Genomic DNA, 24371 nt, shown 5'->3' with positions numbered 1-24371 from the left:
TATCAAATGTGCCTAAAATCAAATCGTTTATTTGTTTAATAACATGTATACATGTTAAACATAATTATGCTATTTAACTCAATTTATTTTTTTGAGCTCATAAAGTATCTATAGGACTAGAAGTGTCTTGAGCAGATAGCAAATAACGCCCCTTTGCCTTTGGAAACGAGACCCTGACGCACTTCTACGTGCACAGCAGAAGACCTACGCGTGACGTCATCGAAATCGAGAGGTGTTCAGGGTCCTCGGAGAGAAACTATCCCGCGCGTCCTGGCAACCAAATAAACCCAGGTAAACGACACGGGTTGGATTCAATCACTAGCAGTGTTGACACTAAATGTGTAGAAGTAAGAATTAGGACAGTGCAATAGTCAAGGCCACAATTGTAACACTGGGCCGGTGCCCAACGAAACCGTTTCTGTTGTACGGAGGCCTGTACTGGTAGCTAGCTGGCTAGCTGAAGCTAAATACCAGCCGTTTATCAAATTACACAATACGTGCACACTTAAGTGTGTGTTGTCTGGCACTTATTGCATGTTTTACATCTTTTTGGCCACGATTGCGCTACAGTAAGTCAAACAAGAGGTGTTACGGCCACTGTATAGATAATCTACTGCTAGCTTGCCCGTCGATTGTCTTGTGTTGTGGAAGACGGTGACGCCGTCACGGTGATAGTCGATGTATACTCAGGCTAAATGTATTCACTACGGAGGTTAGAATTTTATTAAAATAATGTGCTGCATTTAAAGCTCATTGTAACAACCCTGTAAACAAGAGACTACGGCGGCTGATTTTTGCTACATCAACGGTCATTAGGAGAGCAAGGCAATCTTCAATGCCCTGTGGCCTAATGGATTAAGGCGATGGTGGCGCCTGCAATCACCTCAGTTTGTTTTTCTACGCAACCACATACCATTATCTTGCTTCAACATATCTGATCATTTGTGTAATACTAATGTCAGTAGGGTCGGTGGGTGGTAATAACATACAATTCTGACATCAGACAATGATAAGGCCCGTCACTTAATGTGTTGTTTCTGCTGCTTTAATTTTCATTATCATAAGTAACATTATTATACAAGAAGTGTAATCCTTATGGTACATTTCATTTAACCTCCAGTCTCATGATTCGTGACTTGGAGTCTTGTTGCCTCGAGGTGTAAAAAAAAAATGACAAAAAAAAGGCATGTTTACTGGTTGTTGTCAGTGTGCTGGGCCATAGTAGACATACCAGTCTAACAACTAAGAAGACCATCATTTTGGGCAAAAATACAAAACAATTTTTTCCATTTTCGAATTGATATACACCTAAATTGCATTTGACATAAGTAAGTGATGTCAAGCATGTCCTTCAAAGTTTACATCGCCCATTGGTTTTGTCTCTCGCTTTAAATGTGTCTTTTTTGGTGATGTGCTTTTAGGTGTTGTTACGATGGTAACTCCATCCTTGGGTCTATTTATGAATTACCCTTAAAAATGAGTTTTTTAAAAAACTGTAAAACTGGATTTAATTGATCATTTCTGAATATTTGGGTTGTTTGTCATAATTTTATTATTACTGCATTACTCAGGTTTTTTTCTTTACCTCTAACACTATGAATTGGTTTAACTAGTTATCCAATTTCTTAGTAGCAGAGTAAAGATACAAACTGATATTGCCAATATTTGTGCAGATGTATTTAATATCTAGAAGAATTTAATTAATTTTCTAGTGAAATAATGCTCAGAAGAATTGCTAATGCATCCTATAACATAATTACCACTAATGTGTAATAAAGACGTTTACCATAACTGATGGCATCATAGTACTTAGAATGACATTCAACATTTTTTTTTTTTTTTTACAGTATTCACTTTCTCTCACCTACGATCTGAGTGCTTTTTTTTTTAAATTTTTTTTTTTTTATAAAATGTTTTTTCTTTTCTTTTAATTTTACTTAATTGATAAAACAATTGTTGTTTTTGTTATTGCTGATGCAGAAACAGATTTGGAAATAGTTCATGTTTTTTAATCAATACTAATACTAATTATCATAGGCATACGCATTGGTAAGCACATTATACTATTTAACAGTAAGGCAATGTTGTATGTCTATCAAAATAAATGTTCATTGTTATAGCCTAAAGATACAAGATGAATATTTTTTTGTGTTTGATCAGTGTGCGATGTCATTGCTGCATGGGCAAAGATAGGACTTAATAAATGCTCACAACTCTATTTCTATAGTCTAAAACCTTCCACAGTCTTTTCTAATGTCTCAGTGCAGCTGTGTAGATATGTGGAGGCCAGTTGGCAACATGCTATCTATCTACAATATGAGGCCAATTACATCCACGGTCAAAGAGCGTATACTAATAATAAGCGATGAAGCAAACAGACGCTGCACAGCAAGGGTCACCAAAAAAGCAGGTTTGGGTCGTGCAACTGCTGATACTGGTCCACAAGAAATCCAAAAAAGGTAATATTAACCCATCCAAGCTGAGGTATCAGATTTTTTCACAATTTTACATGTAGTGAAAGCTCATTTTTCCCTCCAATGTTTTGGTATTCAGGTGAAAATAAAAAAGTAAATTTTTAAAGTGATACATATTTTTATTCAATTTAGCATAAACACACTTGTAATTTATAAATTAAATATCCCCTAAAATACTGTGGTTTTTCTGTTGACATTCTTGCAGTGCTCACAATGCTCTGAACATTGATGAAGAACACTGAATCAGATTGCAAACCTGTAAATAATGAGTTAATCTCATAAAAAAAAGAGAGTAATGGGAATAAACTTTAAAAAAAAAAATGTCCCAGCACTACTTTTTTCAACTGTTATTTAAAAAAAAAAAAAAAAAGTCCCTGTGGTCATTTACTCATATCTAATTTAGCTCACCTAAATATTGAACAGAATTTTGCATTTAGAAAAAGTTGCAGAACATAAAATTAAAAAAAAAAAATTTAAACAAAATAATAGTTGACAAGTTTTAAAAATACTGTTGATACCATTTACAGTTTGTAATACACGACTCACAAGATGATGGGGATATTAGACTTAGATTGCACCTAAAATGCATTCAAACTTTTATTAGCTTGGATACATTTTTATTTAACAATGTGTGGATCTCAGTTATTGTTTTTCTTTGTGTTAGGCCTGTGATCGGCTGTTATCCTGTACCTCGTGTACCCGCCTTGTGCCTGATGTCAGTTTGGATGAGTTCCAGCAGACCCTGACCAGGATAAAGCAGGTATAGAAGATGAAATATAAATGGATGAATCTCAGTTAGTTGGATTGTTGCCCCTCTGGCATCTGCTGTTTTGTTTTTGGCAATGGTCCATGTGTCATATAGAAAGACAACTCAATAGATGAGGACACCATCAGTGTTTTGCTTCTGCACCAAGAGGCTGCTGGTTGCCAAAGGTAGCAATCCACTGTGTCCCCAGGATCAACCACCCCCACTGATCTTTGATTTTGTTTTAATTCATTGTGTAATGACAATAAAGTACTTTTACTTTTCAATCCCCAACTATTACCTGTCAATTTTTTTTATCACCCTCAAACAAACATATTCATACATCTTCATTAACTGCATTGTTCAGGCCAGGGTTGCTTGTCACTCAAGCTCCATTCATGTCTCACGAGGGAGCAAGTTATGCTGGTTTGCAGTTCATTAAAGTGCTAAATTACAGAGATAAAAGCAGTCAGACACGCATCTACTCCTTTGGTCTGTTTTGAAATCCCAATCAACATACATGTTTGTTTTCACATTCTGAAAGGAAAGTGGACACACCTTATCCACTTAGTGAAAACATGTTCCCTATGTGAAGCTCTCATGTGCCTTCAGGTGTAAAGTGCTTTGAGATTCAGGCAGTGATTAAAGTATTCTTTTATTTAAATTAATTTGAGGGAAACTGATATTGTGTATTCTGTCACTAATCATCATGTGACAACTGTGCATTATTGCAGCATATAGCTTTTTGCCTGCTTATTTGATGTCTGGCTCATTTTGCAAAAGTGGTGGAGCAAAAAGTATACAATTGCAGTCTTCTTCCTACTGGTATATTTCTTTTTAGGATACATAGAATTGCAAGATAATTATTGGACCAATACTTTTTGACCGACGATTGATGGAATTTTAAAAAAAAATTTTTTAGTTATTAAACATTTATTTTCTAACTTTACGAATGTGATACGGTAATAAAAAATGTGGAACTTGTATGGCTGTTAAAACCAATTGAAATAAAATGTGCATGTAAGCAGCATGACATACCACATTAACATAATCAAACATATGCATAGCAGATAATTTATCTAATATTTCCTTTACTTTAGAATTAAAAGTACCATAATGTACAAATATGAAGTTTCATGAAAAGCAACTGAAAAAAGCCTTTTAAAAACTGTTGTTACACACTTATTTACCTGCGTTTGTCAGTGGGTAAACTTTATTTGCATGTTTTATTGCACTTTTTAAATAATTTGTTGCCCTCACATCATTACATTACATTACATCACTTCATTTCTTATTGTCAACTGTCGGTCTGGAAGTTTTTCATTGGACAATACTTAAAATCTCATAATCAATAAGGTTAATATTTTCTTATGTATTATATTATTTATTTTTAATTCATCATAATATCTTATTGACCTTATTTCATATAATACACAAATTTCTTAATTTTCTATTTCAGATTGTTGGCAATTTAGGTGATTTTATTAGATATTTGATGGGGTAAGGCATACATAAGATTACACTGAAGGAAGAGAGTGGATGGGGGTGGGGTTTGACTAAACTGACAGAGAAAAGACTGAGGGGGTGGGGTATTAAAGGTGGAACAGAGGGAATGAAGAGAGAGAGACCAAGACCTCAAGCTATTGATGGAGAAATAGGAGGGGTGGTATGAGTGAGTGCGTGGGAGAGAAAGGGAGGGGTGTGTGGGCTGAGTGTGGCTGAATGAGGAAGCAGCAGAGCCATTTTTACTGTTGAGTAACTGCATGCTGCTCTACTTGTACTGAGAGCAGGAGGAATGCAGAGCTCCTCCAGGACCTTATCACTGTCCTCTTTCCTTCTTGTGCACTTCTCAGTCTGGTTCTGCCTTATTTAAGTTGGGTAGACCTTGGAGAGGACACAATGAAGAGAAGAGCCTGTGGCAACTGGGCCGTTGTACTACTCAGAGGGGGATGGGGTAGAGAGAAGACCGGTTCACACAGCTAACACAGCCTGCTGGCTGTTGGTCTCCTACAGCCTTTCCTTCCAGCCTGGACCGACGGTCCTCAGACAGTGGCCATTTTCCAGGATTAACACCCTTTAACTTCAGTTGGACTCCACTGTGGATTACTCGCAATAAGAACTCGTTTTTTTTCCTACTGGATCCTCAAGAATACATTTTGAAAAGGAAAAAAATCTGTAGTAAACTTTGGAGTACTCCACACTTTTTTTGAGTTTTTTTTTTTTTTTTGTACCTGTTAAGTGGAGTTTTTAAATGGATTACAAGATGCACGCTGAGTCAAACAATTTGCTGGATTTTCAAAAACTGGATGCCCTCCTGGAAAAAATTGCCCATACAGTTTCAGTAAAAAGGTGATTTTAGCTCTAACAAACATGAACTCTGGTGTGTAAAGGGAGTTTGGGGTTAGGCGAAATACAGAATAATAGTATATGTGTATTAAAAAAAAAAAATCTACTAGTTCCTGGCAGGATTTAGCTTGCTTATCCTTACCAGCTGTAGGTGTGCTTTGAAAGAACAGACGCAATCTGTTGGTTCCCATAATGTGGCTGACTCATGGGGAGTGTGTTTGCATGCTCTTCCTCTTACTCATGTAGGAAGTGCTTATAATTGGCTGTATGAGGACTGCTTTTATGTGTATTATCTTTTTGTATTATAGCAGAAGAGTCTGATTAAGGTTGAGGGAAATGTATATATGCACATATTTAATCTACATTGCTTCACATACTGAAATAATATTCAATGCAAAAACTTGCTACACTTTTGGTATGCTTGATACAAGTTAATACCTCGAAAGTAGTGTAGCATCTATTTTCATATTATGTATTTAAGGCCTTCCAATTTTCCATATCAATTTTTGTTCCAGGGTACAATATATCCGATTTTTATTCCACTTTCTTTAATTTGGTGTAATTATTGACAAACTAAATCTCCCAAAAAGTCTCAATAGGTCAGTTATAATAAATCAGTTATTATATTTAAAACCTACAGATAACATGTCATATTTTATAGTATTTTTGATCGTCTTACTTTTATTGATTAACTTCTACAAATATTACTTAGGATAGTGGTCATCACGTGTTAATCCTCTAAATGTAGATTAGGAGATTATCTTCTTCGTACTGTATGGAGAATGATACAAACTGTTGATCAATTTGTAAGTTTCTGTTTCTTTTATCACAAACCGGTATCTCTGAGTCAACCAATACCATTTGCCCTCTTTTATCCTAGTGAGCCACACAACAGGTTAATCAAGGCTAATCAACTCCACAGTATTAATCCCAGACTTGCTGTTAGTTTCAGAACTGAAGAAGCTTCTTGGATGAGATGTGAAAGGTCTTTAAACCAAACTTTAAGTGCAGTTGACTAGAGTAAGACATCAGAATTAACACAATCTGGAAGACTAATAGCCATCAGACATCACATCGTTATTACAGGTATTATGTTACATATTTTATGTCATTTGATTTGTGCCACTTGGATATGATATAATGCTAGTTAGCTGCTCTGAAAGTTGGTTAACTATTAATGCGATTGATAATCTTCTGTAGTTGCTCTATCAAGCTGTTTCTGTTTAACAGTGTGTGCATTAGATTTCTGTTAACTTAAAGCTTTGTTGAACGTCCACAGATTAGAAATACTGTTTCTGGCAGTAGAGGGGACCCTTAAGCACATCTTATTGTTAACTATAACCATCTATTGTTCTGAAACTACTCATCTCAGGGCTCACTCACACTTGTTTTCAGGGTATCCATTTCCGTTTTAATTTTTGTTTCACCCACATTCCTTAATTTGATGTAAATACTGACATACTTAATGTCCGAAAACATACATGGTAGGAATTAAGGTAAATCTTGAAAGCGATTGTATTTTACTATTCTTTAGAAGTCAAAACAGTCCGCTCAAATCCTGCAACATTTTGTGTGTAGTTTGTCCGTTCACCTCTTCCAAACACTTAAAAACACATTTAACCGCCCGTTTAGTGGGGAAAATGTAGTGATAATGTATGATTTTCTCCCAAAACATATACCGGTAGGCATGGGTATTCTGTAATATTTGTGTATTTTCCTTTTAGTAAGTTAATTCTGTGTGATCCATCTTTTTTTCGTAATTAGAAAAATTGGAAGACATATTTCTTATTTTTTACTAAAGACAACCACAATGTTTAATAATGTTCTGTCTGTTTTAAGTTAGGAGGACAGCAGCTTCACAATGCCAACTATCAAATTACCTTCCACTAGGCAATATGTGTTGTTGGCTCCCAAGAAATGTCAATAAGATTCTAAGATTCACACCAGGAGTAGTTCTACAACCACTGATATCAATTAGACCAATTCAATGTTGTTGCAAGAGAGTCGATCTCTAGAGAGCTGGCATAAATGAGTGAAAATACTATGAACCTTGGCAATGTAGATCATTATTTTATTACTTATTTGATATATTTATGTACTGTAATCATTTTTGGTAGTTATTTTACTTTCAGGCAAAAGGCCAAACATAATTTGATGCTTTGAAACTGTCAGCATTTTTTGCTTGAAATCCACCTCAACTCAAGATATATGTTTAATAGAGAAGTAGAAAAGTCTTGCTGTTATGATTTTCACTTTTACCTTTATATCAAGCTCTGTGATTGTCTACACACAGAAATCCTAGTGCGATACATACACCCCCAACTTCTGTAATTAGAGCCACTTCCTCTCCTAAAGACATTCCATGGCCTTCTGCACTCATGTTTGTCCAGGCCAAAGGTTAGCTGTTATTCCAGAGTTGAGGATGAGGTTGGCCACTCAGTAGCAGGAGGACCTCTGCAGACTTCTCACATGTCAGCATTGCCTAGAAATTGTAAGTTGTTTTTTTTTTTTGCATTTGATATGTAATCTGACTATATATACTGTATGTTACTGGTTAGCACTCAAGATATGAAATGGTGCTTACCTCACTGTTTGGAAGTTTCCATTTTTTATTTTTACCAATATATACCAAATTTTGTCAGTGACCTGATATTGCGGTCAAGTACTTCAAGTATTTTTTTAATAAAGATAAAGCAAACTACAACAGGCTAATTCATTCATTCATTTATCCTTTTTTTCTGTCCTGCCTATCATTCAGATTGAGACACTTTTTTTGAATAGGCTGATGTAACATGACAAATTGCCTGTTAGAAACTCTTCTGTTGCCCTTTTAAGCTTTAACTGTTTACATTTGTGAAGTACAATGAACTCTAGGTTTTTACACAGTACCAGCCTTTATCTATCTGATTATATTAAGTAATATGGTGATAATAAGTAGCTATGTCCGCATAAAGAGATCTGTTACTCTTAAAAAAACAAGTCCTCACAGACATCAAAAACCCTTTCTATCTTATTTGTAAATATTTTTATTGTGCTTGATTTTTTGATGGTGCATAAGAAACATTCCAAGACAGTATCTTTGTGTGACTTATTGGTTTCAGTGTTGGTGAAATGCATGCTGATAGAAAACATGCAAACTTAACAGAGAACTCAAACCTTTAATCTGTGTGAATGCTACGTAGGACATCCATTAATGTTGTGAAAGTGTACTTTTTGCCTTTAGAATTTCTCTTTTCGGATTGAAAAAATCAGTAATTTACTGAGAGATTTAAACCCCATGTCAATATCTCTTATGTATATTCTTTGTTATCCTTTGAGTGAAGCTGTTACATTTGTGTGTACGGTAATATTTAGTTCAGAAGCTGAAAGAAATTTGTCGAATAGTGCTTTTTTTTTTTTTAGTAGAGCTGTAAGAATACTGTTCACTTCTTGAATTGTGTTTTTTCTAGTTGTTCCATGAGGTGTGTTGATATTATTTTGTCAGTCAGATTCTCTGTTGCATATTTTCTGCCTCGGGCTGGCCAAAGCACTGATCATGTGGTGTAACTGCTTTCCTTAGAAAGTGACTCATCAAGAAAGCGATTAGTCACACGCCCCCACAATGACCTCTGTATGTCTTGGGAGGCTTTATAGTGGAAGATTGGATACCAAAACCTGTTATTAGTGACTGCTAAGTGTAGCATGGAGGTTTACATCTAGCTGATTGTTGGGTTGAAATTTGAATCCATGCAAAGTCAGTATTGTTTTGTATTTTGACACCATACAACCTACTGCACATTGTGCCCTGTGCCTTCTGTAGACTAGAATATCACCTCTATCAAAGACTGAATATAATACAAGCGTAGAGCTAGATTATACAGATACTAATGCCAATACACTTGCATTATAAATAGGGATGTCCCGATACAACTTTTTCACTTCCCATAGGATACCAATATTGCAGCCTTGAGTATTGGCTGATATAGATACGATATCAGCACAAATCATACATACTTTTATTACTTATTTATTTGTAGTGTGGAATGTTAGTAAAGGCTTGATCAAGTGATGTTACTCAACTGAGAACAATAGTCAGCAACAGTAGTAGGTAGGAGAAAAACTGACCCATTTAGTATTAACCAATTGGTTACATGCATAACTTTCAACATAATATCTATAGTATTCTACAATTGAATAAATGTAATATAATATATATCAAAGATTTTAGATGCAGTCCGATAAAATTTTCTGGCTGATAGCAGACCGATATCAATATCGGATCCGGACATCCCTAATTACAACCTCTTTAGGAACTTTTCATTTGTTTTTAACTACATTATTTAAGCTGTGTGACTGAGCTTTCTGAATCAATTTGCAACCAAATAACTCATACGTAATAATACGACTGTCCTCTTAACTCTTAAGCCAAACATTCAAGCAGACTGTTGGGGAAAGTAGGTACACATTATTTCTGCATATTATGAAGGGACATTAATTCTGTCAAACTGTTATTTGATGTGCAAGACCTGACAGTACAAGGTGTGAAGTGGTTCATTTTCTTTTTGTGCTACCTCCCATCACCCTACCCTGTTATCCCAGTATTTCAGTTCCTTAACTGCCAGATGATTTGGCACATCTAGTTCTACGGAAAGATTGAAAGGATAAAAGAAGAAAACTGTCTAACACACACTGGAATGAAATGCATGAGCATATAAATAATATAATATAATAAATTCAATGTACAGTATGTTACACCTTTCAGAGAACCCAAGGTTGCTTAGCGAGTATATAAAAACAACTGCTTGTAGTTGAGATCTTGTTTGAGAAAAAGTAAAGTTACTATTTTTGTTGTTGTTTAAAGTATGCCTCTGTATCTTTGCCACAAAGATACAGAGGCAGGGGGGGGGGAGGCATTGTTGTGCTAATTCCTGTTTGTTGTCCTCTCTCCGCAGAGAGCCCAGCGAGGAGTGCAATGGGATCAGCAGTGCCCTGTCTGTGGAGTCGTTGCCGAGGCAAAGACTGAACTGGTGTCCTGCCAACACCATTGCACCTGCCCCTGCTCCAGCTCCCGCTCAAGGGCCTGAGCTCACGCCCAACCCTATCAGGATGGGGGACGGCCTGGACACAGCACAGATGTCGGGCGGCAGCAGCCAGGGGCAGGGCCATGCACCGGGCAACCCCCCACCTCCAGAATACATCAACCCCAATAGGCCAAAGCGCCAAACAAATCAGCTGCAGTTTTTGCTAAAGGTGGTGGTCAAAACCCTGTGGAAGCACCAGTTTGCTTGGCCTTTTAATGCCCCAGTGGATGCAGTCAAACTTAACTTGCCTGTAAGTACTGGTATTGCTGTGTTTGTTTGTTTAGTAACTGTTAGATACTTTTGTAATTTTATGACAAAACGTGTAACCAGCAAGTTTTTAAATGACATGGCTTACTTAAGGAGCTTTGCCAGTAAGATTATTAAGCTGCAGCCTGATTTTTAAATGACCAGAAATGCGTTGGTGCTCATGCCTCAAATTCAAGTAATTCCTAATTATAAGATGACATACATTTTTACTGTCTATGGGGTCCTTGTTCACTGTTATTAGAAATGCAGAGGGAACCTGCTGTCTTATGCTTTCATAAGAATAAAAGGATTACTAAATGCATTTCTTGTTTTTAGGACTATTACTCAATAATCAAAACTCCAATGGACCTGGGAACAATTAAGAAACGACTTGAAAACAGTTACTACTGGAATGCCCAAGAATGTATTCAAGACTTCAACACAATGTTTACCAACTGCTACATATACAACAAGGTAACAGTAGGCCAATGTCTCCAAATTTTAGCAAAGATTATTATTGCCCTTGCTAATGGTGTCTGTCTTTTTCTGCAGCCTGGAGATGACATTGTCTTAATGGCTGAAGCTCTAGAGAAGGCTTTCCTCCAAAAGGTGACAGAAATGCCTCAGGAAGAAACCGAAATTGTTGTCATGACAGGAAAGGGACGAGGCCGTGGGCGAAAAGATGGAGGTAATGAATGGTGTCTTGTTTTTATGTTCTATCAGAGCTAAGACCGGTAATAATTGCAATAATTATTTTTCCCCACCAAGGTTTGAACTCGAAACCAGGAGCCATCATTGACTCTTCTTCCATAACTCCTCAAACACGTGGTCTGCCAAACATCCCGGCAGCACCACAGGTTCGAGTACCTGTGCAGGGCCCACCTTTACTACCTCCTCAGCCTATAATGCAAGCTTTGCCACCCCTCGTGCCCCCAAAGTTGCCCTCCCACATGCCCCCAAAGTTGCCCTCTCACATGCCCCCAAAGTTGCCCTCCCACATGCCCCCAAAGTTGCCCTCCCACATGCCCCCAACGTTGCCCTCCCACATGCCCCCAACGTTGCCCTCCCACATCCCCCCAACGTTGCCCCCAAAGTTGCCATCAACGTTACCACAGACTTTGCCCAGCCATGCCCCATTGCTTAAAGCTCCATACTTACTGGGACAGCCAGACTGCGCTTCTCAAGTTCCTATCCTGACCTCTGTCCCGCCCCCTCCTCTGACTTCACTTAACTCGGCACCCATTCAGAATACTGCCCCCTTGCTGCAAACTTCCATAACAATGACCAAAGTGAGTATGGGAACATGTAATTTGACATGTGGGGACTTTTTGTTATATATTGTAGAATATATATATAAACGTCTAATTGATATTTATTTTCTTCTTCTTCTTTTTTTTCCTCTTTGTTTTTTTACTATGTAGCCAAGAAAGAGCCAAAAAAGGAAAGCGGACACTACTACACCAACAGCAAATGATCAACTGAGTGAATCGTCACCAGCCGAATCGAAATCTGGGAAAACATTACCCAGACGAGAGAGCGCTCGTCCCTCTAAACAGTTAAAGAAGGAAGCACCAGATTCTCAGCATCATATAAGCATGAGTATAGGACTGAGTGGACCGAGTGAAGGTCAAAGTCCCAGACCACAGGATCAGCTGGGGTACTGTGCTAGTCTGGTTAGGGATATGCTATCTAAAAAACATGCTGGTTACGCCTGGCCATTTTATAAGCCTGTTGATGTAGATACACTGGGACTACATGATTATCACGAAATCATCAAACACCCAATGGACTTGAGCACCATCAAGGTATCAGAATGACAGCGAAGGCAGTGATTAGCTATGACATTTGCCATTGGCAAGTAATTTATATTCCTTGTCTTCGATAGGCAAAGCTGGATAACAGACAATATCGAGAACCACAGGAGTTTGCAGCTGATGTGCGGTTAATGTTTTCCAATTGTTACAAATACAATCCACCAGACCATGAGGTGGTTGCTATGGCTCGTAAACTTCAGGTACTTGCATGCTTTTCTTTTTACATGGGTTTACAATAAATGTAATTATATAGGAAGAGTGTGTGCGTGCGTGCGCGCGTGCGTGTGTGTTACCTCCGGCTTTGAAATGTAACTTTAGATTTGAGTTTGCTCAACCAAAGTTTATTTGATGGTGTTTTTCTTCTTGTCATAAAGGATGTGTTTGAGATGCGTTTTGCCAAAATGCCGGACGAACCTGAGACAAAGCCACTGGTTTCTGCCCCAGCTCCTACTCTTCATCATCCTGCCCCAGTTAAGCCACAGCCTCCGATGGCCCATGTCCCCTCATCATCGGACAGCTCTAGCGACTCTTCCTCAGAGTCTGAGTCTTCCACTGATGACTCTGAGGAAGAGAGAGCTCAAAGGTTGGCAGAACTCCAGGAACAGGTCAGTCATTAGAAATGGTATCATTAGAAATGTAGTCTAGCTCGCATTTTGTCAAAGTTGGCTGAGAATTGCCTTAATTTTTTTTTTTACAGTTGAAGGCTGTCCATGAGCAGCTGGCTGCCCTTTCTCAACCACAAGCCAGCAAACCAAAGAGGAAAGAGAAAGAAAAGAAGGAGAAGGAGAAGAAGAAAGAGAAGCATAAAAAGAGAAGTGTGCCTAGCCTGATGGAGGACATGCAGGAGGCTACAACTGTTCCACATGTGTCCAAGAAGACCAAGGCCATTAACAACAATAATAATAAAGACATTGTGCAGAAAAAGAAATCCAGGTGGGTTTCCAGTCTTTTTTAGGTGTTAAAAGCTGTCAGTGATGGAGCTGTCATTTTAATTATCACCAATATTAAGTTCCATGTCTTCATCATGGTTAAGGTTGGAATAGGTTTTTAACTCGTTCAGTGCCAGCCATTTTCAAAATTTCTACCCACTCAGTGCTAGCCGTCTTAGAGCATTTTGACCAAATTTGAAAGACCCACAGAATATTTTGTACTATGACATCTGAAACCAGATTTTGAAAGATTAGGCTCTACTTTCATCAGAAAAAAGAATTTTGTGTCTAGCTTGTTTCGTTCTTCTGTATCAGCAGTTGAATAGAGGCAAGTTTCACACAAATCGCCAGTTTGTGACAAAAAGCTGAGAAAAACAGCTTTTTCTGAAAAAACCTTCCAGTGACTTTGAAGCGATTATTTTTTTTTTTTGCTTTAGGAACACCTTAACATTGGCTTCCTTCTATACAACTACAAAAACACAGACTGGGCTTTTGATGGAAACATACTGTATTTACTGTATTCTTACTGTATTTTGGCCTTCCTATAAGTCTCTCCCACCGTCATTCTCCATACACGCAACTTCCTCCTCCTCTCGGACATGCCCAGTGTCAGTGATATCCTCGTTTATTTGATTGTTTTATCTCACCATCGCAACACTCTCAATAGTCCACTTAGGTTCCACACATGCTCTGGTCGAGTGTGTGCTGCTGTGAGCTTCAGCATCAACTCTCGTTGCTCCATTTTCTGTCTTGTAAACGCTTTTCCTCTCCCTCTGACCCCTGCCCATCACGGGTGATCTCTCATCCAAAGGTGCGCTGCTGCCACCTACATGTCACCAGTTGGTCACTACATCATTGTACAAGTTAGATATTCACCGGAGAGCTTCTTCACACTGTCTCCTAGCAACCACAGCCGAAAAACACAATTACTAAACCAATTCTCGTCTATAGATGTGAATGGCACTCAATGAGTTAACTTGTTCGAATTAACTGTGTTTGATCTCTCGGTTATTCATAAGCAGCACTGCCATTCACTAATGGAAAAACTAAATCACAATCTTTTTTAGCTATTCATTTTGTTTAACAAGGCACATTTGAAGATGTGTTGCCCTTCTGGTGGTTGATAATTCATGTCTTGCATTGTCAGTAGGTAATTGATGTTTGGTAGGCTTGAATTGTTTCTTCTAGTAATAGGCCATTCTTGATCATGCTATAGAAGGCACATTCATTTTTAGAATTTTTTTTCCTTGAGATAATGTTGTACACCTGCAAGCATTTGTTTTTTAGGTTTGACTTTTAAAAGTTAATTTAAAACAAAACATTTTCTACCGTTCCTTTTGTTTCTTTAGCAAAAAGGAGGGGATAAAAAACAACCACCCTCCAAACTTGCAGCCAGTTCCGAGTTTGGATGAGGAAATCGGTGCCACTTCATTAACGGTTACTGGGGAAAAATGCAAGCCTATGACCTATGAGGAGAAGAGACAGCTAAGCCTGGACATCAACAAACTTCCTGGTGACAAGCTTGGCCGTGTAGTGCATATCATCCAATCCAGAGAGCCTTCTTTAAAAAACTCCAACCCCGATGAGATTGAGATTGACTTTGAGACTTTGAAGCCTTCTACTTTACGTGAGCTGGAGAGATACGTGAGTTCGTGCCTCCGGAAAAAGAAAAAAGTTTCAGGTAAGTGTGTAACTCAATACAACTAAATGTAATTTTGTATCAAAAACACATGCATTGTTTGCTTTCACTAATTGGTGTGTAAAGAGGAGACAAAAATCTAAATCTGACACTGAATGCCTAATTAGTTAGTATTAATGGTGAAATAAATAATACTGACTATTGACAGATTGATTTCAAGAAAGATATTTCTTTATCTATGCTGATTTAAATGATGTAATAAGGAACTGAGTGATCAAATATTTTTTTTTGGTTTCTGTTAAAGTTGAGAAAACTATTGAGTCGATGGCTTCCTCTAAAAAGACTGGATCTTCTTCGGAGAGCAGTGGCTCAAGCTCAGACAGTGACGCTCAGCCGACGGGTCAGTTAGTGGAAACATTTTAGCATTCACATTCCGATGATGGAATACATTGCAACTTAACCCATCATTTTAATTCTCCAACACCTAGGAATGATGAAACATCAGAAGAAGAGGAGCCAGTCTTCCAAAGAAGGGAAGAAGATACATCCTCATATTCAGACAGGCCCTGCTCAGACTGGGCATCAATCCCAGGCTGGAGGACTTCAGACCAACAGTCAGATAAAGCAGCAGCCGTCTCATGCAGGATTCATGGTCCCCCCAGTTGCAGCTCTGGAATCTTCCCAGTTACTGGAGACCAGCTTTGAGTCGCTGCCATCCTTTGGTCAGCCCCTCATGCATTTGACCCAGCATACGGGAAACTCCTCCTCCTCTCCTCCTCAACATCTCAGTGCTCATTCTGCTGGGCCAGTGTCTCCTGAGACGCACCCCTTCTTGAATCAGCATCCCGTCCTCCCATCTCCTGGTAAGTTAGCGTGTGTTAAACCCCTTTGCTTTTGCGCTTCAAACCTATGTATTCTGGAGATACGAGATTAGGGCTGCAGTAATAATCCATTCCATTATTATCCCATCGATTAAATGAGTTGCTGTCTTGACGTTCCATTATTTTGTCTTGACTTTGTTTTATTATTATATATATATTTTTTCTCTTTAGTTAAAGTTTAAATGTTATGTTATATCGGGAGCCCTGTTCTTTAAGCCCCTTGAGGGTTAATTGGGGTTTCCCTGGCATGCCTCTAAAGTGTATTGATTCCTGTTAATGTTTGTCCACTGTTGATATTGTTGCATTTTAAACTGTGCCAAACAAACAACAAAAAAAGTAATCAGATAAAATATGCTTTTGTTTGGGATGGTAATTTCAAAGAAAAATGCAAAAAGCATAAATGTAATTTTTTTTTTTTTTAAACAAACAAGATTGATACTTTTTAGAAATTGAGGAACTAAAGGAATTGTTGCAGCCCTGATGTCGATTTGTTGACAACCAATATAAACTTAGTTTCTTTCCATCTTCTTGCAAATGTATTCTGCAGCTCTACACATCTCCATGCCTCAGCAGCCTTCTCGGCCCAGTCACAAGGCAGCGCCTCTTCATCCTAAAGCCCCTCAGCAACAACCTGCCCCACCTCAGCAGCAGCAGCAGCAGCAGCAGCCAGCCCTCCAGCAGCAGCAGCAACAACCGGTCCAGTCTCTGCCAGCAGCACCACCACAGCACCAGCTCGCCCCTCAGATCCTCCACACCCCTCAGCCGTTGCATCAGCGGTCAATTTCCCCGCCAACACTCACACCCCAGGGCTTGCTGTCGTCCCAGCCTCCCCAGATGCTCCTGGAGGATGATGAAGAGCCGGGCTCTGCATCATCAATAAACCAAGTACACTTATATCTGCAGCAGTTCCAACAAGCCCGTCAGCCACAACAATCCATCCAAGTCCTCCAGAGTCATCAGCAGCAGCTTCCAGGACAGGCCTCTCTGTTGCAGCCAGTCCAAGGACAATCTCAGCTTCCCTCACAGACGCCCATCCCTCCTCCCCAGCTCCCTGTTCAATCCCAGGCCCAGCCAGTCCCATCACTTCAGCCCCTGCAGCAACAGATGCCCTTACTCCAGGCCAGACACTTGCAGCACACTCAGCAGTCACAGCAACAGCCGCATCAGCAGCAGCTGAGCTACCAGCAGGGCTCAGGACTCTCCAATCAGTCCCAAGTCTCCCAACACAAGGGTTCACTTTCTTCCAACAAAGCACAGCAGATCATTCAGCAGCAGGAACAGCCATCCCCCCGCCAAACCAAGACCGACTCTTACAACATAGGTATGAATATGAGACCACATTATTGATGTGGTTAAACGGGGTTGGGGTCAAATATAATTGTAATTGCGAATTTAATAATTAATTACAATTATGGCATAATTATAATTGTAATTGTAATTTTAAAAACCGGTTTAGATAATTGACTTTTGTAATTGTAATTTCCATGAAAATTTTATACAAATTGTCAGTTATAATTTAACTCTAAACTGGGGAACCATGTTACAGTTCTATGTCCAGTTCTACACATATGTAGTTAACAACTATTAAAGTCTGTTTCATATCAAGCGTTCCCACATGTTACCATTTAAAAATATATGAATTCGAGGGGTATAGTGACACAAAAAAGGCTCAGATACCACCACCAAAAATATTAAAATTTATATTTTTATTGATTAGGAAGCCTTACAAGGTAAACAATATATAGGAAAGAAATTAGATGATAGATATTTGTTTTCAGTGTATTTTACAGCTGATTTAGGACCCGTTATTATAACATAAAGCTAACACAAGAGGAAGGTTAACTTTGGTTAAGTTATTTATTTTAGGCTCAGTAATTGTGATTCATTGTAACTGGACTTTAGTAATTGAGAATGTAATTGTAATTGATTGACCCCAACCCTGTTGTTAAATTTAGAAAACCAAACATTGATTGCCTGTAATTTTATTTTCTGCAAATATACCTTGTTCAAAATTGCATTTTGGTTATAGTTTGGTTTAGTAAAGTAAGACTTGTAACTTCTTTCTGCAGGTCACATGAGAGACAACCCATCTCCTCTCATGTTGCATTCTCCTCAAGTTCTCCAGTATCCCAGTGTCCCTCACCAGTCTCCACCTCAGAACATGCAGTCTAAAAAGGTAGGGATTGCTGTTGGGCTCTGGTTAAAACCACAAGGACAGATTATTAAAAAAAACAAGGCTGGCATAGTGTCTAAAATGATTTGCTTGAAACACAGCAGAGGGCTCCTGGGAACCAAGTTGGCCTAAAGGAGGAAAAGATTTCTCCACCAGCGGCGATAAGAGGCGAGACGTTTAATTCTGTCGTAAGACCAGAGCATCCCAAACATTCTGACAATAAACTGTGTCAACCAGAGCACGGCGTACAAAGTGAGAACCACAGCTTTCTTGTTTTTCCATAATTACAAATGTGTAAAATAAGTCGTTGGACCTGATGATAAACATGTTTGTTTGTGTTGAACAGATATGAAATCTGAGAATAGCTCCCGACCCGTCATTCGTTCTGCTGAACCCAGTGGGCCTCCCCCCTCTCTGCAAGATAAAGAGAAATTCAAGCACGAACCCAAAACTCCTGTTGGCCCAAAAAAGGTACAGGTGGGTACATGAATAGTGTTTTATCCTGTATAGCTAACCCTTGCTGACTTTGAATGAATGCTTATGACGTCTTGCAGCCTTTAATTAAGTTTATTTTGCTCTTTTGTCACTTCAGGATGTTAAATTGAAGAATATGGGCTCATGGGCTAGCCTGGCACAAAAATCAACATCCACTCCACTATCGGCAGTGAAGTCTTCTAGTGACAGCTTTGAGCAGTTTCGTCGTGCAGCACGAGAAAAAGAGGAGAGGGAGAAAGCCCTCAAGGCCCAAGCTGAGCAGGCCGAGAAAGAGCGGCTTCGCAGAGAGCAGGACAAGCTACGGTAAGACGCCCTGAATTACTAACATCCTTCTGTACTGAGATAATGGATATTATCATCTCATCGCTTCATTGCAAAACAGGAAAAATACCATTTGAACTGAAATAAATGTCCAACTTGTTTCACAAAAATGTCCATAATGAGCAATTAAAAGCAACATTTTTTTTAAAATGGACCTGTAATCATTTTAAATTGTAAGCTCTATCAAAAGATGAGAAAGAGGTTCTTTATAAGTGACACAGTGGCTGCTATTATGCAAACCTCAGATGTCATTAACTAATAAAGGAACCAACCCAACATAACTTAATCAAATTTCATAAAGATGGATCAATAACGAATCGAGATAATGAGTTTTTAAAATTTCTCCAATGATGAGGGATGGGGATTTTTTTCTTATTTTTTAAACTGCTGTAGCATCAGTATATTGATGTTACTTTGTGAAATTGTATCATCCCTATTCAAAAAAAGAAACTTCTATTATTTCCAAACTCTAACCCCTAAATCTTCTAACCTTTACCACCTGTAGGAGTGTGAAAATTCACTGACGACTTAATAGGAAACACATTTTAATATTTGTTAATTATTATGTGTAAGCCATAGATCTGTTTTGCGTTTAATTAAATTGGAATTTAATTTTTTTATTGAAATTCTATGGTAATTACAATTACAAAGTCAATTATCTTAACTCAAATTCAATTAATTTACGATTACGACAACAACAGATTCTTAAAATTACAATTCTAATTATACTCAATTATCAAGTACACAATTATAATTGAAGCCAACCCTCATGGATTGTAATTGAAGCTATAAAATCATTGAGGAAGTTTAAAAAATGTTAAAATTGCATCTTAATCTGATATGAATAATTGCTCTGAATGTTTTCCAGAAGTCGAGATGACGATGACATCATGGAGCCAAGCAGCAGAAGAGTTAACGAAGAACCACGCAGGCGTCTGGAGCACCACCATCACCACCACCAACACCACATTCAAGCCCCATCACAACCACAGCAGCTACAGCAGAGCCAGCAGGAGAGCCAGCCTGCTGCCATCCAGCAGCCCCCTCAGCCCCCCACGCCCCCCCAGACCGCCACACAAAACTCACTAGATCAACAGAGAGAGTTAGCACGTCGCAGAGAGCAGGAGAGGCGGCGGAGAGAAGCGGTGAGATGATTATCTTAATTTCTGTTTTTATTTTTTTAAAGACGAGCATTAGGTTTAAAGCTGAGTTTCTTATCAAACAGGAAGAAGAGGAAACTGAAACTATGAAGTTCCTTTTTAGGTTATATTTATAGCAAGTTTGGAGTCTAAAGTTTCATTTTCTCATGTCTAATTCACAATGTTATTTATACTTGGTTTTAATCGCTCTCCTATTGTAGGTAACATTTGCATTGTTTTCACCAAATACAGTTGAGGTGTAATATTGGCACACACAAATTTTTACCAAATATTTAATCATTTGATTTCAAATATTGTTGCTTGTTTTTATTTTATTTTTTAGTTTCTTGTACTATTCAAATGCAAAAAAAAACAACATCCAATGTCCTGATAATGTCCAACACTTAATTTCCTAACTTTAAATCAGGGGTTCTCACCTGGTCTCACCCTGGGACCCACATGTAGCCACGGTCGTTAAATCAAGACCCACTTTTTTTCTTTTTTTTTTTTAATTCAACCAGCCGAATTCAGTTTTTTCAAAAATAGCTGTTGAAAACACACATTTATAATCTTTTTTTAAAACATAAATGTATATGTTTTCCTGTGTAACATGCATTTCACAGCATGTCTGTCAAAAGAAAAGTTTCTTTCAAAATAAAACACAATTTGAGAGACATTAAGTTTTTTTTTTTTTTTTTTGACCAGCTGTCCGCGACCCACTTCTGGGTCCTGACCCACCAGTTGAGAAATGCTGCTTTAGATCACATTATATGTCATGGCAATAAAGGTTAATTTTTATGATGCCCCATTGGATGTATTCCACAAATAAACATTATCTGTGCAAAATAAGAATATTTGTTCAACTTTAGTTATATATAAAAAAAAAGAGGGCCATATTCATTTTTGATATGATGTCTCAAAAAACAGTTTGTTTCAGGTTTTGATTGGTTATAAAGTGCTCTATTAAGTTAAGGATAATGGTCCTGGTGATGTTATTTATGCCGCCATTCTTATTGGACCTCGGCTCCTGTAGTGGGTTTGTCCCAAAAGAACTGAACATTAATCACTGGTCCTGATCATCGGACCATATTCATACCTACTTTAAAGGCTTGTAAAATATTTCAATCCCCATTAATACAGTAGGTCCAAATTTATGGGCACCCTCTATGAAATGCACCCACGATGAAATGCGCAATCTGGATTCGATCTGGTTGAAACTGAGTAGGATAAATGAGGAACCAACCCTTCATAACTGAGTCAAATTTCATAAAGATCAGGGGACTCATTTATAAAACATTGAGTTGAATCTACACTTTAAAGTGAGCGTACGTTGGAAATGTGCCACGCCCCCCAAAAAAAAATCAGATTTATAAAACAATGCAGAGCTCACCTACACGCACATTTCTCTTTATAAATGATAGCCCGGCTAGACGTTGGCGCAGGTGTTTTCGCTTCATATTCATGCTACGTTTATTTTTATAAATCACAACCTTTGCTTGGGAAGTGGCGGGCGCCATTTTCAAGCAAGCATTATAAATGAGGCCCCAGTCAATTATGAACCAAGATAGGAGTTTTGGAAATGTCACCATTGATGAGAGAGATGGATTCTTCAAACTGATCTTAAATCAGTATATTGATCCGAATCCACTCCAAATACTAAGGTAAGGTCTGTCTTTGTTTTAAATCTGTTAAGCACTCAATCTTTATTTATAAAAAGTGCTTTTCATACTAAAAAATGCAGTTGAAAGTTAAAAATCCACCCACCCTGTACAAACACAGACACAGGTTAAAATACGGACAATGGCACAGTCAAACAGATAAATAAACAGTGGTGAAAATGTGCTCATGTGTGGGGAATGTCCAATGCTGACCTTAAACTGATGTGGTCCAAACTCCACCCCTGGTGGTGCTTCCATCTGTGGCGGTTTCCATAGTAACAGAGTTAAACTGCTTCCTTTCTCTCCACAGATGGCCGCCACCATTGACATGAATTTCCAAAGTGACTTGATGGCCATCTTCGAGGAGAACCTGTTCTAAGGAAAGAACCAACCTATACATGACGGCAAAAAAACCTGCTCATGGTGAACTGTAATTTTATACAGCGGGACGCTGACTCTACGTACACCTGATGGGGTCCGGGTGAGACAGGAGGACAAAGCTCTGGACGTGTGCTCACAGTTTGGTTTGTTCCTTTACGTGAGCACGCACTGACACTGGGAACTGGTCTGGTTTCCTTTACTGGAAACTGGGCTTCACCTGTTTTGATAAGAAGGACACAGGGGCACAGTTGCCTTTTTCACACTTGATTTTCTTCTCTTTTTTTGTGTATGTGTTTATTTGTGTGTGTGTGTGTGTGTGTGTGTGTGTGTGTGTGTGTGTGTGTGTGTGTGTGTGTGTGTGTGTGTGTGTGTGTGTGTGTGTGTGTGTGTGTGTGTGTGTGTGTGTGTGTGTGTGTGTGTGTGTGTGTGTGTGTGTGTGTGCCCACAAAGTGATCTGCAAGAGTAAGAGCACCCAGTGAGAATGCTCTGATAATGTGCTGACTAAGCAGGTGCTGTCGAACTGCCAGGAAGGACCGTGTGCGCGCGTGTGTGTGTGTGTGTGTGTGTGTGTTGTTGTGCTCCTGTTCATTTGAGCGACTCATCCGTCAAACTGTAAATCTTGTATAGTTCTCAGCAGAGAAGGTACACTTTGCCTTACACCCCTTTTTCTAAATGCTACGCTCTGTTCTGTGGCCTGCACACAACAAACCAATAACAAGACTTGGAGCAGTGCAGTTCTTTGTTTTGTTTTTAATCATTTTAGTATCCACTGTAAGAAAGTATTTTTTCATGTTACAGTCACTGTTTGTTTTGGATTTTTACTTTGTTTTCATTTTTTTTTTGTCCCTCTACAGTTTTAAGTCTTCACACCAACACTGTCCTCCAGCTACTTCTATGCCAAACAACTCAATAGTTATTTAAAACAACACCTAAATATATGCATTATCAGTTTTGAATTTCACTGCAGGCCCCGCCCCCTTATCTCTAATAGATGCTGATAGGGAACAGTTTTCACCTCTGTAGCTCTTACTTGAATCAGGTTTGTTAATAATCAGATGGACGCGGAACGAGCTCCGGTTTAGTTTTTGCATCACACCGATTTATTTTAGTGAAGGCTCACATTTACATCATAAAGAGAAACAAACACAATAAAGTAAAATAAAAAAACTGAAAACTTTTGATTTTTATCTTTGTTTGATAATGGTGGATGCGACTTATGTTTCTGTTCTAAGAGACATGGGAGGGGGGTGAGCCTTCTGAACAGGTCTCATCCTCTCCACTGGTCTCTTATACTGTGTTTGTTTGTTTGTTGTTTTTTTCTCCAGTGCCTGTATTGTATTAAAATTTCCATTGACTCATATTACACTTTTAGTGGACAGTTAAAAAGTGCATCAGGCGGGGGAGGTGTTGTATTTCAACTACTGGGAAGAAGACTTTGAGTTTTAAAAAATAAAAAAATAAAAAAAGTTCATCGTAAATTAAGAGAGGAAAAAAACAAAACAAGAATTGACATTTTATGTTTCACCCTTTTTGTCCATTTCTGGGTTTCAATTTGAGTTTTAGCTGAACTGATTAGTGTAAACAACTGACAACTACTTCCTGAAATGTGTTGATTCATCAGAGTTGAGGCAGGTCTGTGTCGACGTAGCCACACGAGTGTTTGAGTGACAGGATGGCTGCATGACTGTGTGCGCGCGTGTGTTTGCATTTGTGTGTGTGTGGTGCACGGAGGCACATTCTTCAGTGTAGAAACGTTCATTATGTTGATGAGGAGCATAAAAAAAGGAGCAGTTTGTCAGGAGTGTATTACTGTGCTTAACTTTTGCCTTTTTCATTTCCACCAAGTCCACACTTTATGAATATCCTGTTTTATCTCTAGAATGGTTATTAATGGGCAATTTGTTTTATATATATAAAAAGAATTTCATTCCTTATAAGCTTTGTTTCTTCTTCATATAACTGTCAGACTTAACGTGCCATGAGTTCTTCAGAGAATGTGCTGACCCGCAGCTCAGCCCAGAGTTTGCTTTAATCAGGTATTTTATTTTGATACTTTTGTTTTGTTTTGTT

General features: G+C 38.4%; 1 protein-coding gene across 6 annotated transcripts; it reads left to right on the top strand.

Annotated features, from left to right (window-relative positions):
* The first annotated feature begins 160 nt into the window (after positions 1–160).
* On the top strand, positions 161–24371 carry brd4 (bromodomain containing 4). 6 transcript variants are annotated; one of them, XM_028454880.1, is made up of 20 exons: positions 161–291; positions 3139–3234; positions 10497–10875; positions 11208–11345; positions 11424–11559; positions 11640–12160; positions 12293–12676; positions 12757–12885; positions 13060–13290; positions 13383–13618; positions 14964–15295; positions 15558–15653; positions 15742–16116; positions 16682–17455; positions 18204–18310; positions 18409–18559; positions 18654–18784; positions 18900–19105; positions 19992–20268; positions 22231–24370. In XM_028454880.1, exons 3-20 carry the CDS (start codon positions 10651–10653, stop codon positions 22297–22299), a joined length of 4518 nt encoding a protein of 1505 aa, XP_028310681.1. In that variant the 5' UTR covers positions 161–291; positions 3139–3234; positions 10497–10650; the 3' UTR covers positions 22300–24370. The 6 variants fall into 6 exon arrangements, with proteins under 6 accessions (XP_028310681.1, XP_028310682.1, XP_028310679.1 ...); XM_028454881.1 differs by lacking the exon at positions 3139–3234 and having other exon boundaries at positions 194–291; XM_028454878.1 differs by lacking the exons at positions 161–291; positions 3139–3234 and adding an exon at positions 4977–5568 and having other exon boundaries at positions 18412–18559; positions 22231–24371.

This window comes from Gouania willdenowi, chromosome 8 (genome assembly GCF_900634775.1).
Source record: "Gouania willdenowi chromosome 8, fGouWil2.1, whole genome shotgun sequence".
NCBI classification, from domain to species: domain Eukaryota; kingdom Metazoa; phylum Chordata; class Actinopteri; order Blenniiformes; family Gobiesocidae; genus Gouania; species Gouania willdenowi.
Note: the sequence above shows the minus strand (reverse complement) of the source record. Positions and strands in the feature narration are given on the sequence as shown.

Bases quoted from the DNA above. Each gene is read 5' to 3' on its own strand.
- brd4 (XM_028454877.1), top strand. From the start codon at position 5,471: ATGGATTACAAGATGCACGCTGAGTCAAACAATTTGCTGGATTTTCAA. The intron at 13,291-13,382 runs GTCAGTCATTAG...TTTTTTTTACAG, and splicing joins TGGCAGAACTCCAGGAACAG to TTGAAGGCTGTCCATGAGCA. The intron at 18,785-18,899 runs GTGGGTACATGA...TTGTCACTTCAG, and splicing joins TTGGCCCAAAAAAGGTACAG to GATGTTAAATTGAAGAATAT.